An 18,103-nucleotide genomic window follows, 5' to 3' on the forward strand; every position below is an offset into this window, starting at 1 on the left:
CAGTAACTGACTTGCTGGTTTGAATCCCAGAGCTGATTAGGTGAAAAATCTGTCGATGTGCCCTTGAGCAAGGCACTTAACCCTAATTGCTTCTGTAAGTCAATCTGGATAAGAACATCTGCTAAAATGTAAATGCTCTCTCTCTCTGTGTTGCTCTCACTGTCCCTGGACTGGCATACTATGTACCTGTTTCATGGTGTCCTGTGTGTCAAGAGCCTCTGGCAGGGGGGTCTATGGGAAAAAAGAAAGACATATGTACTATTAAATAATTTCACTCTCCATCATAGGTTCACATCCTGTTCAGAAGGCCTATAATATCAAGGCATTGCTGAAAAATAAGGCCTAAACACCATCCTGTAGACTAATTCCCACTTCCTCTTTTAACGTTTTATAACTCTTATTTTATGATCTACTTACAGCCTCTCTACATGTGTTCCCAAGCCAGCTGCTAAATTACATGATATAGATGGGGTCTGCTAGCTGAGGTGTCAGAGGAGTTACACAGTCACTTAACATTGGCCTTTGTTCAGGCCACTCTCTCCTGTATCTTTCCAGGTCTGGTTAACTGGTGAGTGCTTAGTGCCTTGCCTTGAGGGCTACTCAGAAGAAAAGACAGACGACGTAACATACAGGTCCTATATTTTCACTGTGTCACAGTGTGGGATCATCAGCTTAATCGATGAGAACAATAGAAATATGAAATGTGACGTTTCCCTCAGCTCCATTACTGCAGTCAGAACACTATATGGACTGGGAAAGATAGAGACGGATAAGAAGGTGATAGTGGGTAAACAGCTGTCTGCTTCAACAGACACATTTCTGTAATCTATAAAGAATATAGACGATAAAGTATTCTTCTTCCATCCCCTTTACTTCGATATTGTTCTATTTTCTTTTCTTATTATTTTACTGGATAGTGTTTCTTCTTGTCACGTCCTGACCAGTATAAGGGGTTATTTGTTATTGTAGTTTGGTCAGGCCGTGGCAGGGGTGTGTTTGTTTTGTGTTGTCGGGGTTTTTGGGTTATGTTCTATGTTTTGTATTTCTATGTTCTATTTTCTATTTTTTCTATTTTTATGTGTAGTTTATTGTTTTGACCTTCAATTGGAGGCAGCTGTTCCTCGTTGCCTCTAATTGAAGGTCCTATTTAGTAGGGGTGTTTTTCATGGGGTTTTTGTGGGTAGTTGTTCCTTGTATAGCTGTAAGCCTTACAGGACTGTTTATCGTCGTTGTTTTTGTATACGTGTGTTTTGTTTTTCCTTCTTTCTGCCAAATAAAAGAAGATGAGTATACATATTCCCGCTGCGTTTTGGTCAAATCCATACGACACCCGTGACACTTCTGTTAAGTCTGGTGTACAATGCTCCTTCTCCACGCTAACACTCCACCCTTCATTTCTGTTGACAGAGTGTGCTGGTTGTCTTCCAGCCAACCCTGTCACATGCTCCCAACCAGAGGGATTTACCCTGCTCCATTGTTAACTCCTATAAAATAGACTTACTGGAAGTCTCTCTCATGTGTGCTCTCTTGTATGCTCTGTCAATCTCAGGGCAGCAAAACCATGCCTGTAGAGGTGTCACTTCTTGGTTAATCTAGCATCACACAGACACACCTGTAGACTTTAGACACAGATTATTTTCCTTCACTCACATCTTATACAAAACTCAAGTTCTGGGAAGGCAGCAGTGGAAAATACCAGATGCCCCTGTCCCTCTTATCAAGAAGTGCCCTCCTTGCTATGTACTTCTACGAATGTGAGGCATTTTGTCCTGCTCTATCTCCAGGAGTCACCACCACCACCCCAGCTGTAGTATGCAATAAGCAGGGCCATTTTCTTTAACCTTTATTTAACTAGGCAAGTCAGTTAAGAACAAATTCTTATTGACAATGACAGCCTACCAGGGAACAGTGGGTTAACTGCCTTGTTCAGGGGCAGCACAACAGATTTTTACCTTGTCAGCTCAGGGATTCAACCCAGCAACCTTTCGGTTACTGGCCCAATGCTTTAACACTAGGCTCCTGTTGCCATTGGGGTACAGACAGGTTCTTATTAACATCTAATTATAAACAACAACTCTCTCTGTTTTCAAATGCTACCAGTGGTGGTATCTTACCACACGTATCACACATGTCTCAATTAACTACAGTTAGCTGGCTCCCAGCCAGTTTAATTGGGTCCAATGTTAGTGCATGTCGCCCATGAATTCCAGACACATCATCAGAGACACACAAGGATAATGTGGAGCCACATATGCTTTAGTAATACTGTATTGATGTTTGTCTGAACATCTACGGTAAGGTTGGACTCGAAATACTGTAAACACACCAGCAAATCAGCTCCAATTGATTTTAATTATGGAAATCTGTTCCAAAGCCATCTCACACATAATATGTGAACATTTACAAATGTAAGCAGGGTTTGAAATGATTATGTTTCAGTCAAATATCTGTTTGGGCTTCTTTCAGGTAATTTGCAGTTTACAAATTATTTGTAATTATGTTCCAGCCCCCTGACCACCTCAAGAAAAAATTGTCCTGCGGCTGAATCTAGTTGATGATCCCTGATCCAAGGCAGGTTTTTCCAAACTTGGTATTGTATGTTTAGCTTTTAGTAGACCTCCTCACTAGCAACTTTCCTACAGCAATTGCAATGAATAATCACAGGCTTTTGAAAGCATTGCTCTATTTATCTATTATAGGGTTATAGTTGTAGTTGAACCTCCAGCCAGGCACTAGTGCACCGTGGCTTTAAGAACATTAAGCACATGGACTACATTAACACATGATCATTGCCATAGGCTGTCCTATGTAATTAATCAACTATAGGCTTCTTAAAGACAAACAACATCCAAATAAACAAATAAATAAACACAAAAACTCACTTTACAAGATGATATCTATAGCTGTTCCTAAACCATTACTCACTCATTCTTACTTGTGAAGTAATAATAAGTAATATCTCCATTGAAGTCCCAATAGCACCTGGAAATATGTTGTGTCTATTCTACTCCATATTGCCAAACATACAGTGTATGTATATGTGACTTTTAAAAAAGCACCTTGTTCACTTTATGTCATATTTTTCATGAATTAAGCCTTTTCGAGGTACAATAAGGTCATCACTGACTCAGTTAACCATACAGTCTTTAAACTAGTAACTCTAGATTAGTATAATCTTCCTGACCGATTCAATAACAAAGTCAAATTTAGATCCTCCTTGAGGAACACTATTCTGAATCTTCCTGTGGCTGAGGGAACATATACATTCTTGTATCCCCTGTAAACTGAGTTGATTGAGTTGAACAATAAACAATGCACTATTAATAACCAGAGTTTAATCAAACTTTGTCTGGGTCTTTGCTACCTTCCTCTCCATACTCAAGACAATAGAGAAGTCTGCTGCTCAGTCTAACCATTCTCCACATGCTCACATGCAACGCAAGATGGGAATAATAGAGAAGGGTGGGATGGGAACAATAGAGAAGTCTGCTGCTCAGTCTAACCATTCTCCACATGCTCACATGCAATGCAAGATGGGAATAATAGAGAAGGGTGGGATGGGAATAATAGAGAAGGCTGCTGCTCAGTCTAACCTTCTCCACATGCTCACATGCAACGCAAGATGGGAATAATAGAGAAGGGTGGGATGGGAACAATAGAGAAGTCTGCTGCTCAGTCTAACCATTCTCCACATGCTCACATGCAACGCAAGATGGGAATAATAGAGAAGGGTGGGATGGGAATAATAGAGAAGTCTGCTGCTCAGTCTAACCTTCTCCACATGCTCACATGCAACGCAGGAAGCTGCTTTTGTTTTGGGGACACATACAGACTGTGTCACAGTGGATGTGGTGAGCCTTCTTCCCCCCTCTTCTTCCACCAACACAGTGTCTGACTCTTACTCCAGAGCCCCTCACTCTACACTCCTGCAGTGCACACCACCCACCCACACATCTCACACACACACCAATAGCACAGTCACACACAATCAGATACAATCAGATAAGCTCTTATGCTGAAGAAGTGCTGCAGTGTTTTGAAGTGTGATCTATATTCCCTCCTCGTGCAGTGTTTATAGTAACAGGGATGATCAGTGAAGTGTACATTGTGTGAGAAAGGTAGAGAGACAGTGCATAGTAAGTGCAGCCACTTGCAGCCACGTCAGACTTTCTGTAGAGATTGCTTTATTTCCCACCACCTTCTTTTCATCAAGTAGGCTACTGTGGCGCAGCATTACTACCTATACCGCGAGTCTCACTCTCAAAACATATCCACATAATACGCTATATTATTTATTGAAGGCCTATAGTTTACTGTGAAAACATTGCTGCCATGGGTTGGAATATTATGAACATATTTTCAGTCATAGTCATACTTTCAAAAGACAGAAAATGTTTTTATGGAGAATTATATTATGACTCATGAGCACTCACCATCCTCATCATCAGTCATCAACCATCCTAATCATCATTCATCATCATCATCATCATCACCATCATGCATTAACTTCATCATCATCAGATGAAGCTAAATGAAGCTAAATAATTCCACGTAGTAAAGACAAAAAATGATGATGATGAGTAGTGATGGTGATTATCATTATTAGGCTACAATATTATTAGCCTACTATCCTAACGTTACTGTCTTTTTACTACTTATGGAATGTAATTCTACATATAGAATATAATTTATAGCCAATAATAACATACCCAACTGATGCCTCGAATGCTCGATGTTTCCACAGAATAACGATCCGGGAAAACTCGATAATTGTAACTCCGGAACAGATGCATATTTTTTCCCAATCAAACAGAACAACTTTCCCGGTTAGTGGATCTGCGGTAATAACGCATGACGAAGACGGCACCTCCAAGCATGTCTACCCGTTACAGACTCAGGACCATTACAACAACATTGCATACTGACTCATTGCATGACCAATTTAATCCACACATGTTGCCCTTCTGTCATCAAAGCCACAAGTCTACATTATCTGTATCCGACCGGACTGCTGGTAAGGCTACTGTGTCAACATCAAAACTCAGCCAGGTCCCTTCCACCTCGCACGACGTTGCTGCCTCTGCTATGTTGAGAGACGACAACCCACTTTCAATCAGCCTCAACTCTCTCAGCACAGGCGCATGATTGTCACTTTCCGTGCGCACACTTGCTCTCAAATGATTCCCCGCTGCTCAATAAGGCATTATCATTAAAGTAATAAAAAATCGTCTGCCTCTTCAGAATGATATGATTCTCTCTTCACTGCAGCAAATTGCCTTTTTTTCACAACATTGCAGTTGCGATGGCATTTTGGGAGTCATTCCAATAGCTGATCTAAACTTTTTGTATAGCCTGCTTCTGTATGGGTCTCCAATATATTGTTTTGCTATTAGGTCAGGCCTATCTGATTCCAAAACACACCACAATGTCCAGCCTGAGCCCAGGCCTGCAGCTACAGCACAGTTTTACCTGCCAGATGAGATGGATTTAAGGAGAAGTAGGGGGCCTATATCAAATGAAAGTGTTCATGATGTTCCACAACAGCTTCAATGCACCTTGGCATGTGACACCATTCTACCACAAGAAATTCCATCATTATTTTTTGTTGTTGATGGTGGTGGAAAACGCTGTCTCAGATGCCGCTCCAAAATCTCCCATAAGTGTTCATTTGGGTTGAGATCTGGTGACTGAGATGGCCAAGGCATATGGTTTATATCATTTTCATGCTCATCAAACCATTCAGTGACCACACATGCCCTGTGGAGAGGGGCATTGTCATCCTATGGGGGCATAGCCATGGTAGCCAAAATAATGGCCTTTCCAGCATCTTTATACATGACCCTTAGCATGATGGGATGTTAATAGCTTAATTAACTCAGGAACCACACCTGTATTATTTTGTCAGTTACCTTCCACTGGGCACACACTGGTTGAATCAACGTTGATTCCACGTAATTTCAACGAAACTACCTTGAACCAACGTGGAATAGACGTTGAATTGACATATGTGCCCAGTGGGCTTTAGCTTCCCCCTGATATATAGGTGATTTTTGACATGGGCAGAATTAAGTCTCTCTCTCTCTCTCTCTCTCTCTCTCTCTCTCTCTCTCTCTCTCTCTCTCTCTCTCTCTCTCTCTCTCTCTGTATGTTCATGCGTGTGGATTGGGGTGTGTGGACACTTGTCAGGGTGACCACAGTTGTTTAGCAAACCGTACAGTAGGCTACAGACTCATGGACACAGACAGATAAACTGCCCCAGGGACAGACATATAACAACAACAGCAACAACAGGGTAGGCATGAGAAGGCTAAAGGACCATATATAAAGATGGTCTTTCTCAACTTCTCTCCCTACACATCCTACATAGAACAACTCTGCCATGAAGTCTTATGTTATGAACTAACTCACAGTTTCTTATCATTACATCATGTGTGCCACAGACATTTCATTGAACCCAGAGCATAACACACCTGTAGAATGACAATTACCGGTGCTTCCTAAGTGTGTAATATTATTCAAATGATGCGTTCTATCATACAGGATCTGTTAACTATTGATTTCAGTGTAAGTCCTTCTCTTTGTGAGGGTTATGCTTGATTTAGACTGGAAATAGTTCAATTAGAAAAGTGTCAAATTATGCTGTAGTGAATTTAACACGCCAACAATTCAGATAACACCATTCTGCTTTTAAAGATGCTCATTGGGACTTTAAGATATTCGTTTTGTTGTGGGGAATTTGGTGTTTGTGTTATGAAGAGGGAGAACTCTTGGTTGTCTCAGTGACCTGATGTATAAACATTATAAACTTACTTCCCCCTCCTCTGTTGTTATCCGTCTGGACGGCAACAGGATAGATTTGAAGAAGGTATCCATGGAGAACATGGCTGAAGCCGTCACTAGGTAAAATAAGACAGAGGGAGAGGAAAGACAATTTAATTTAGTTTCCTCTAGCAATGTTCTATCTTGGCAACATCCTTCAGAGTTCACCTGGAGGGCAGAGTTAGGAGATGTAAACCAGTAGAATGTCCGTCTGGACAGACCTTGTCCAAGATGGCACCCTATTTTCTAGTTTATAGTGCACTACTTTTGACACTAGTAGTGCACTAGTAGTGCACTATAGGATGCCATAGGGGACACACCCTAGGTCTCTCCCAGTCATTGTTCCAGCAGGGAGCAGCCCTTCCTGTGGGTGACCTTACTGAGGGTGTCACAGCCCACTCTCTGTTTATTTATCTCGACCCAGACACCAATTGTTTTTCTTCAAAGTATTTTGCAGTTTTGGATATCACCCTTCCTCACTCTATCACTGCCTCTAGAGACAGTAGGTGAGCAAGTTAAGGGTGTTCACAAAACAGGTTGCCTAGTGGTTAGGCGGTAACCGAAACAGGTTGAGGCAACCGAAATGCAGTAACCGAAATGTCGCTGATTCAAATCCCAGAGCCGACTAGGTAAACAATCTGTCGATGTGCCCTTGAGCAAGGCACTTAACCCTAATTGCTCCTGTGAGTCGCTCTGGATAAGAGTGTCTGCTAAATGACTCAAATGTAAAATGTACAACAAACATCTAACCCAAAAATAGCACCCATTAAACACTTACAGCCTATGTGAAATGTCTCATCTCTTCAAAGCAAGCCAAAAAACCTCTCCCTGTACTTCTGAGGAAAACAATCCACCTGAAAAGCAGGCAACAACAATCTCTTACCAAATATGACTTCCTGAGGACTGCAAAGGATGTTTTGCCAATCTGCGATCCTGCTTAGACAAGACCAAAAATCCCCAAACAAACTAATAAACAAAAATTTACAGTCTGCAGTGAGGACACACAGACAACATGGTAAGGAAGGCTGAGTGAGCTTCAGAGGCTCTAGTGTTTGTCTCCCTCTCACTCTCTCTTTCTCTCGCTCTATCTCCTGAATGCCTTCCAGGGACTCCACGATGCTAGTTCAAGAATCCTCACAGTGAAGAAGGAATCCAGTTTTCATTCTTATGACCTACTCAGGGAATGTCAACACGTCCGTTTGTTCGATAAGGAATAACACATGCTGTAGCTAGCTGCTAGGCTCCATCAGATAGCATCTCACAGAGCAACTTCCATTGTCTAACTGCATGGCAGAGTGTCATGAGGGCTGCAAATGTTTATGTTTTATTTCAATTCTGTAGTTTAATGGCTTGGTTGAATGGGTTAGTCTCACTGAAAAGGCATATATTAATACATATATGTTGAGGAAAACTATATCCGGTTTATATAATGACCAACAAACATTTTCTAATCATACTTTTGTTAGGACTGAGAGAATTAAAATAATGAAATCCTTTCACACCTATGATTGCTTTATCAGGAAACAAATTGGAACACATGCCAGTAAACACTGTGTTTGAGCTCAGGAACAGCTGGGCCAAGGGCTAAGGCGGTGGTAACTACAATAGATTCAGCTGTGGGCCAATTTTTGTCAGAGCAGATAGTCTGGGGGCCAGAACATAATTCTAATATCTGTTACACTGCAAATTGACCACAACTAAGCCTAAAAAGAGATTGTATTTTAAAATAAGAATAATTTCATACCTTGAATTACATTGAGACACAATCACATATGTTTCATTGGGAACAGATGTCCTAAATTAAACTCCTTTTTAGCTGAACTCCTGGTGATTTTACAGTCCAATTTGTTTTGACAAAAAGCTTTGGGGTGCCAAAAAAGATTACTCCGAGCCTCTCTTGCATTTTGGGAATTGAATGCTGCCACCTAGTGAATGCATCGTCACACTACAGTCTTAGTCACTGTTCTCAATTCATCTACAATTGAGTGGACCTGTGGACTAACAGTGAGTCATTTTGACATATCAATTCCATTGAGTTTGAAGAGAAATGATCCCCCTCCCCCTCATTTTTGATTTCATCTGTGCATTAATTACATATTATATTTCTGTCAGTAATCTGTGAATACTAAACATGTTTGCTTGTTTAAGTGACACAGATTTACAGTTTGGATAAAAAAGAAAAGGGGAGTCTCAATGTTTTTTCCCACGAGAAGCTTGTCATCATCTCATCAGTGTAAGTGTTTGTGTCTGTCTCTATGACTGTGTGTGTGTTTTACTCATACAGGAGGTCCTCTGGGAAAGGGAGTGGGATTTCCTGCATCACATCTACGCCCATTTGGAATGTGCTCTTAGCCAGCTGTCTTTGCTGTGGCTCTTTGTTACAACTGCCTGTAAAATGCACACACACACACACACACACACACACACACACACACACACACACACACACACACACACACACACACACACACACACACACACTGTACAGGACGGGGCAAGCACCTCATGGGACTCCCTTTTTCCATGTTCCTGGAAGCATACCTACAATACTTTACAATATGCACTATCCTCTTGCTGTACTTGGGCTTTTGTGATTCTTATGTAGTACATTTTCACAACTCAGAACACATCATCAAAAAGGCAGTTTAAAAACTCTAAGCACATTTTCAATTGATTAAGTACAAAACACAAAATCATACAGTCACTTTTTTACCAAACTTAATCAGTGTTTCATCTAGAAATACATGTTTCACATTGCAGTACATGTTAATATAAAGTAATTGCCTTTCACAATGCAATGCTCACATTACTTTTGATGTGATTCTCTTCTCTTTTGATAAAATACATTTACTTTAATATTTGACATTTACGTAGCAAATACTTTTATCCAAAGTGACAACAGTCCACACATTTTGGTATGTGGCCCCAGTGGGAATTGAACAGTGGTGTCACGTCCTGACCAGTGAAAAGGGTCATTTGCCATAGCAGAATGGTCAGGGCATGGCAGGGGGGTTGTTTTGTGTGTTTTGGGGTTTTTTGGTTCTAGGGGAATTGGTTCTAGTTTTCTATTTCTATGTTTCGTTTTAAATGTTTGGCCGAGTATGGTTTCCAATCAGAGGCAGGTGTCTTTCGTTGTCTCTGATTGGAAGCCATACTTAGGCAGCCTGTTTTCCTTTGGGTTTTGTGGGTGGTTATTTTCCGTTTAGTTATTGTACTTGACAGAATTGTTGGTCGTTTTTGTTATTTTGTAAGTGTTACTCATTAAAGCATTTGGAATGAGCACTATCTACGCTGCGCCTTGGTCTCTTCACTACGATGCCTGTGACAAGTGTGTCACGTCCTGGCCAGTATAAGGGTTAATTGTTATTGTAGTTTGGTCAGGACGTGGCAGAGGGTATTTGTTTTATGTGGTTAGGGGTGGTGTTTTAGTAGAAGGGCGTTTGATTTATTATTTCCGGGGTTTTGGTTTATGGTCTATGTTTATGTATTTCTAGGTGTAGTCTGGTTTGTGTATTTCTATGTTAGGTTGATTGGGGTTTGGGACTCTCAAATGGAGGCAGGTGCTTCCTCATTGCCTCTGATTGAGAGTCCTATATATGGGTAATTGTTTGATGTAGCTTTTGTGGGAGATTGTTTCTTGTCTAGCGTATGTGAGCCTGAGAAGACTGTTTGTTGATTGTGAGTTCGGTTGTTATTTTTGTGCTCATTTTGAGTTAATAAATGTTCAAAATGAACAAACACAGTCCTGCTGCATTTTGGTCCTCCTTTACCGACGATAACTGTGACAAAGTGGTGCAAAGTACTTAAGTAAAAATAGTTGAAAGTACTAGTTCAGTAGTTTTTTGGGGGGGTATTTGTACTTTACTTTACTACTTCTATTTTTGGCAACTTTTACTTTTGTCCACTACATTCCTAAAGAAAATAATGTACTTTTTACTCCATACATTTTCCCTGAAACCCAAAAGTACTAGTTACATTTTGACCACCCTCCTTCAGGCCATGAATGAGGCATGCAATGGTTTCAACCCAGACTTACTGTATGTCAGGCTTGGATTTTCCATGCCGAAAGGTTTTTCCCTAGGTGCATGAACAATGAGGATATTTACTGCAATTTTGATAAAAACCTATTACCAAATGATCAAGACAAGCTTGATGCAAACTTGTGCCTGCTAAGCATTATGTTTCTTTAATTTCTTTAATTTGATTACATTGCAAAAAATGTCTTCAATGATCACACCTTTGATCATACATGGGATGGAAATTATGGAAATGTGATGTTCAGTCAATTTGAATGGGTACTGTAAGTAAGTGTATTGCCTAATGTGAACACTACTTTCAAAGGGCGATTTTGAAATGTACTGTATCTTAAATGTTTTTGCTATTGGATTAACTAAATTGAGAAGATATCAGTATGTTGTGTTTTGGTGATTAAACCAATATACTCATTATATTTCACAGTAAACTTATATTTTGGATCAATGGTTGTGTGATGAAAGATGTATACAAACAAAATGAATGCACAATGGAAGGTTTTGAATGTAAGACAGGCTGCGTTACAAGTGTTACCAATGTGGAGCACATTTTACTTCTGTCCTGAAAGTCTGTACAGTACAGTACATACACTCTTAGAAAAAGGGGTTCCAAAATTGTTCTGTGGCTGTCCCCATGGGAGAACCCTTTTTGGTTCCTGGTAGAACCCCTTTTGGTTCCAGTTAGAACTTTTTTGGGTTCCATGTAGAACCCTCTGATGAAAGGGGTCTACCTGAAACCAAAATGGGTTGTTCAAAGGGTTCTCCTATTGGGACAGCCGAAGAAACCTTTTGGTTCTAGATAGCACCTTTTTTTTCATTGTACCAATGAACTTTTCCCATCCTCCCTCTCGCCTTTTCCTTCCTGTCTCCCTTGGGCCTGGCCAGTTAGCAAGTAGAGAGATGATGTCAGAGTATTTATTCATCTGACCCTATGTTCATAGAGGAAGGGAGGACTGCTTATGCTGACAGACAAGCAGACAAGTAGACTCCCTCTCTTTATACCTCACTGAAATGCTTATTCCTGTTGTCCAACAGCACATTCAAAAACACAACTGATAATGTTAGAAAGTCCTGTGCCTGAAAGGCAACACGTGGGGAGCTGAGGAAATCTGCTCCTGATAATCCAAACCAACTTGGTTTGGTATCACATGCATTTACAAATTCCTTCTTACCTGTATTTTGAATGCACCCCCTCAGAAAAGTAACAAACTAACTTTATACTAAATTATTGCCACAATGAGTAAAAAATATTACTTATTTTTCCTGAAGCTCATCAATTATATTTCTGTAATTTTGCACAGTCTGTCTGTCTATACATGTGTGATAACAAGCTAAAATCTTCATACCTGATACCTCCTCTGCCATGTTTCAGCCTCTGTGTTCTGTTCTGAGAGCACAACGCTGTCTTCCTCTTTCACGCTCCTCTCCTTTTGATATGCCAATTGATGGTACCTCACAGTTACGCTTTGTGAGCTTTGTGAGCTTTGTGAGCTTTGTGTGTGTGTGTGCGTGTCAGCTTCCTATGGCTGTCTGATTGGATATGACTAGTGTGCCCATAGGAGCTTGGGATGGCAGCATGGTGGAAGTGGAGAGGGGGAGGTAGTCACTGTGGGAGTTGTCCTAAAATGGCCTCCTACTCTGCTACACCGTCACAGTGTTACAGTAGTACTCACCTGTACATGATGTGATGCAGACCATGATGGTAAGTGAGAGAGGGAAGTGAGGGCGAGAAACATCTGTGTATCATTGTCTCTGTGGAGCCTGGATGAATGCATCCAAAAATATGTTACACATATTGAATGCTAACTCATTGTTAAAGCAGAGCAAGGATCTGGTTTACCTTTGTGAAAGACAGTCGAGTCCACACTATGATAACCACACCGGAAAGCTAAGCTGTCTGTCTATATCCTATTATTAATAAATGAATAATAATTTGTTGTGCTGTAGAATTAAGATACCTTTAGATATAGTACCTTTGTGCCAGCAGCCTACCACCCTCTATCACACTAGTGGCTTTCCTCTGAAACTAAGCAGGATTGGTCCTGGATGGGAGATCAGATGCTGCTGGAAGTGGTGTTAGAGGGCCAGTAGGAGTCACTCTTTTCTCTGGTCCAAAAAAAGATCCCAATGTCCCAGGGCAGTGATGGGGGATATTGCCATTTGTAGGGAGCTGTCTTTAGGATAGGACGTTAAACGAGTGTCCTGACTCTCTGTGGTCACCAAAGATCCAACAACACTATCATAAGAGTAGGGGTATTAACCCTGGTGTCCTGACTCTCTGTGGTCACCAAAGATCCAACAGCACTATCATAAGAGTAGAGGTGTTAACCCTGGTGTCCTGGCTAAATTCCCAATCTGGCCACCATACCATAATGTTGTTGCTATAAAATGTGTTCTCGGTCAACTTACCTGGTAAAATAAGGGTTGCATATTTTTGGGGGGTTATACAGACCCGGAAAGTATTCAGACCCCATGAATTTTTCCACATTTTGTTATGTTACAGCCTTATTCTAAAATGTATAATTTTTCCCCCCTCATTATTCTAAACACAATACCCCATAATGACAAAGAAATGTTTGCAAATGTATTAAAAATTAAAAACAGAATAACTTGTTTACATAGGTATTCAACCCCTTTGCTATGAGACCGAAATTGAGCTGGTGAATTCTGTTTCCAGTGATCATCCTTAAGATGTTTCTACGGCTTGATTGGAGTCCACCTGTGGTAAATTCAATTGGTTGGACATGATTTGGAACGGCACACGCCTGTCTATATAAAGGTCCCACAGTTGACAGGCCATGAGGTCAAAGGAATTGCCCACCGAACGCCGAGATGGAATTGGGTCGAGGCACAGACCTGGGGATGGGTACCAAAACATTTCTGTAGCATTGAAGGTCCCCACGAACACAGTGGCCTCCATCATTCTTAAATGGAAGAAGTTTGGAACCACAAAAGACTCTTCCTAGAGCTGGCCGCCTGGCCAAGCTGAGCAATCGGGGGAGAAGGGCCTTGGTCAGGGAGGTGAACAAGAACCTGATGGTCACTCTGACGAACCTTCCAGAAGGACAACCATCTCTGCAACACTCCACCAATCAGGCCTTTATGGTAGAGTGGCTAGACGGAAGCCACTCTTCAGTAAAAGGCACATGACAGCCCGCTTGGAGTTTTCCAGAAGGCACCTAAAGGGCTCTCAGACCATGAGAAACAGGATTCTCTGGTCTGATGAAACCAAGATTGAACTCTTTGGCCTGAATGCCAAGTGTCACGTCTGGAGTAAACCTGGCACCATCCCTACGGTGTAGCATGGTGGTGCCAGCATCATGCTGTGGGGATGTTTTTCAGCGGCAGGGATTTTGAGACTAGTCAGGATTGAGGCAAAAATGAACGGAGCAAAGTACAGAGAGAATTTTGATGAAAACCTGCTCCAGAGCGATCAGGACACGGCCAAACAACTCTCTGAATGTCCTTGAGTGGCCTAGCAAGAGCCCAGACTTGAACCTGATCTAACATCTCTGGAAACCTGAAAATAGCTGTGCAGAGCTTGAGACAGAGCTTGAGTGGATCTGCAGAGAAGAATGGGAGAAATTCCCAAAATACAGGTGTGCCAAGCTTGTAGCATCACACCCAAGAACACTCGAGGCTGTAATCGCTGCCAAAGCTGCAGGTTGCTTTAACAAAGTACTGAGTAAAGGGTCAGAATACTTATATAAATGTGATATTTCAGTTTTTTATTTTTAATACATTTGGAAAAATGTCTAAACCTGTTTTTAATTCATCATTATCGGGTATTATGTGTAGATTGATGAGGAATTTTAGAATATGGCTGTAACGTAACAAAATTTGAAAAAAGTCAAGGGGTCTGAATACTTTTTGAAGGCACTGTATATAAATATATATACACAATATATACAAAAGTACAGTTGAAGTCGGAAGATAACATATACCTTATCCAAATACATTTAAACTCAGTTTTTCACAATTCCTGAGATTTAATCCTAGTAAAAATTCCCTGTTTTAGGTCAGTTGGGATCACCATTTCATTATAAGAATGTGGAATGTCAGAATAATAGTAGAGAGAATGATTTATTTCAGCTTTTATTTATTTCATCAAATTCTCAGTGGGTCAGAAGTTTACATACGCTCAATTAGCATTTGGTAGCATTGCCTTTAAATTGTTTAACTTGGGTCAACCGTTTCGGGTAGCCTTCCACAAACGTCACACGATAAGTTGGGTGAATTTTGGCCAATTCCTCCTGACAGAGCTGGTGTAACTGAGTCAGGTTTGTAGGCCTCCTTGCTCGCACACGCTTTTTCAGTTCTGCCCACAAATCTTCTATAGGATTGAGGTCAGGGCTTTGTGATGGCCACTCCAATACCTTGACTTTGTTGTCCTTAAGCCATTTTGCCACAACTTTGGAAGTATGTTTGGGGTCATTGTCCATTTGGAAGACCCATTTGCGACCAAGCTTTAACTTCCCGACTGATGTCTTGAGATGTTGCATCAATATATCCACATAATTTTCCATCCTCATGATGCCATCTATTTTGTGAAGTGCACCAGTCCCTCCTACAGCAAAGCACCCCCACAACATGATGCTGCCACCCCCGTGCTTCACAGTTGGGATGGTGTTCTTCAGCTTGCAAGCATCCCCATTTGTCCTCCAAACATAACGATGGTCATTATGGCCAAACAGTTCTATTTTTGTTTCATCAAACCAGAGGACATTTCTCCAAAAAGTACGATCTTTGTCCCCATGTGCAGTTGCAAACCGTACTCTGGCTTTTTTTTGCCGGTTTTGGAGCAGTGGCTTCTTCTTTGCTGAGCGGCCTTTCAGGTTATGTCGATATAGGACTCGTTTTACTGTGGATATAGATACTTTTGTACCTGTTTCCTCCAGCATCTTCACAAGGTCCTTTGCTGTTGTTTTGGGATTGATTTGCACTTTTCGTCCCAAAGTACATTCATCTATAGGAGACAGAAGGCGTCTCCTTCTTGAGCGGTATGACGGCTGCGTGGTCCCATGGTGTTTATACTTGCGTACTGTTGTTTATACAGATGAACGTGGTACCTTCAGGCATTTGGAAATTGCTCCCAGGGATGAACCAGATTTGTGGAGGTCTCCAATTTTATTTCTGAGGTCTTGGCTGATTTCTTTTGATTTTCCCATGATGTCAAGCAAAGAGGCACCGAGTTTGAAGGTAGGCCTTGAAATACATCCACAGGTACACCCCCAATTGACTCAAATTATGTCAATTAGCCTATCAAAGCTTCTAAAGCCATGACATCATTTTCTGGAATTTTCCAAGCTGTTTAAAGGCACAGTCAACTTAGTGTATGTAAACTTCTGACCCACTGGAATTGTGATACAGTGAATTAGAAGTGAAATAATCTGTCTGTAAACATTTGTTGGAAAAATTACTTGTGTCATGCACAAAGTAGATGTCCTAACTGACTTTCCAAAACTATAGTTTGTTAAGAAGAAATTTGTGGAGTGGTTGAAAAACAAGTTTTAATGACTCCAACCTAAGTTTATGTAAACATCCGACTTCAACTGAATGTAGACACCCCTTCAAGTTAGTGGAATCACTCATTTCAGCCACACCTGTTGCTGACAGGTGTATAAAATCGAGCACACAGACATTCAATCTCCATACACAAACTTTGGCAGTAGAAAGGCCTTACTGAAGAGCTCAGTGACTTTCAATGTGGCACCGTCATAGGATGCTACCTTTCCAACAAGTCAGTTAGTCAAATTTCTGCCCTGTTATAGCTGCTGTTATTGTGAAGTGGAAACGTCTATGAGCAACAACGGCTCAGCCGCTAAGTGGTAGGCCACACAAGCACACAGAAAGGAACCACTGAGTGCTGAAGCGCATAACGTCTGCCTTCGGTTGCAGCACTCACTACCGCGCTCCAAACCGCGTTCCAAACTGCCTCTGGAAGCAACGTCAGCACAATAAATGTTTGTCAGAAGCTTCTTGAAATGGGTTTCCATGGCCGAGCAGCTGCACACAAGCCTAAGATCACCATATGCAATGCCATGCGTCGCCTGGAGTGGTGTAAAGCTTGCCGCCATTTGACTCTGGAACAGTGGAAACGCGTTCTCTAGAGTGATGAATTACACTTCACCATCTAACAGTCCGATGAACGAATCTGGGTTTGGTGGATGCCAGGAGAACACTACCTGCCCCAATGCATAGTGCACACTGCAAAGTTTGGTGGATGAGGAATAATGGACTGGGGCTGTTTTTCATGGATCGGGCTCGGCCCCTTAATTCCAATGAAGGGAAATATTTATGCTACAGCAGACAATGACATTCTAGATGATTCTGTGCTTCCACCTTTGTGGCCATTGTTCGGGGAAGGCCCTTTCCTGTTTCAGAATGACAATGCCCCTGTGCACAAAGTGAGGTCCATACAGAAATGATTTGTCGAGACTGGTGTGGAAGAACTTGACTGGCCTGCACAGAGCACTGACCTCAATCCCATCGAACACCTTTGGGATTAATTGGAATGCCGACTGCGAGCCAGGCCTAATCGCTCCCAAGATCAGTGCCCAACCTCACTAATGCTCTTGTGGCTGAATGGAAGCAAGTCCCCACAGCAATGTTCCAACATCTAGTTAGTGGAAAGCCTTCGCCGGAAGAGCGGAGACTGTTATAGCAGTAAATGGGGGACCAACTCTATGTTAATGCCCATGATTTTGTACTAAGATGTTTGACGAGCAGGTGTCCACATACTGGTACTGTCTACATACACCTACTCATTCAAGGGTTTTTCTTTATTTTTACAATTTTTACTATCTACATTGTAAAATAATAGCGAAGACATCAAACTATGAAAGAACGCATATGGAATCATGCAGTAACCAAAAAAGGATTAAACAAATCATATTATATTTTATATTTGACATTCTTCAAAGTAGCCACCCCTCTGCCTTGATGAAAGCTTTGCACATTCTTGGCATTCTCTCAACCAGCTTCCTGGAATGCATTTCAATTAACAGGTGTGCCTTCTTAAAAGTTAATTTGTAGAATTGATTTCCTTCTTAATGCATTTGAGCCAATCAGTTGTGTTGTGACAAGGTAGGGGTAAAAGACCAAGTCAATATTTTGGCAAGAACAGCTCAAATAAGCAAAGCGAAATGACAGTCCATCATTACTTTAAGACATGAAGGGCAGTCAATCCTGAACATTTCAAGTGCAGTCACAAAAACCATCAAACTCTGTGATGAAACTGGCTCTCATGAGGA

The 18,103-nt window shown here is 41.3% G+C and overlaps 1 protein-coding gene across 4 annotated transcripts in view; it reads right to left on the reverse strand.

Annotated features, from left to right (window-relative positions):
- The window catches only part of LOC106572513 (rap guanine nucleotide exchange factor 3), a 45,650-nt gene extending 33,275 nt beyond the window's left edge, over window positions 1-12,375 (reverse strand). The window contains exons 1-3 of one of the 4 annotated variants that reach the window (XR_001321139.2): window positions 12,197-12,351; window positions 6,811-6,896; window positions 187-231 (exon numbers count right to left, since the gene is read on the reverse strand). Coding sequence is in view for 3 of the 4 variants with exons in the window: in XM_014146742.2 (XP_014002217.1) it covers window positions 187-231; window positions 6,811-6,896; window positions 12,197-12,215 (150 nt within the window). In the remaining variant the exon portion in view is untranslated. Of the gene's footprint in view, window positions 1-186; window positions 232-4,709; window positions 5,096-6,810; window positions 6,897-7,702; window positions 7,923-12,196 lie in introns of those variants that run through there. The other 3 variants (XM_014146742.2, XM_045696252.1, XM_014146743.2) reach the window with 3 other exon arrangements.
- Window positions 12,376-18,103: the final 5,728 nt, after the last annotated feature.

This window comes from Salmo salar, chromosome ssa15 (assembly GCF_905237065.1).
Source record: "Salmo salar chromosome ssa15, Ssal_v3.1, whole genome shotgun sequence".
NCBI lineage: Eukaryota > Metazoa > Chordata > Actinopteri > Salmoniformes > Salmonidae > Salmo > Salmo salar.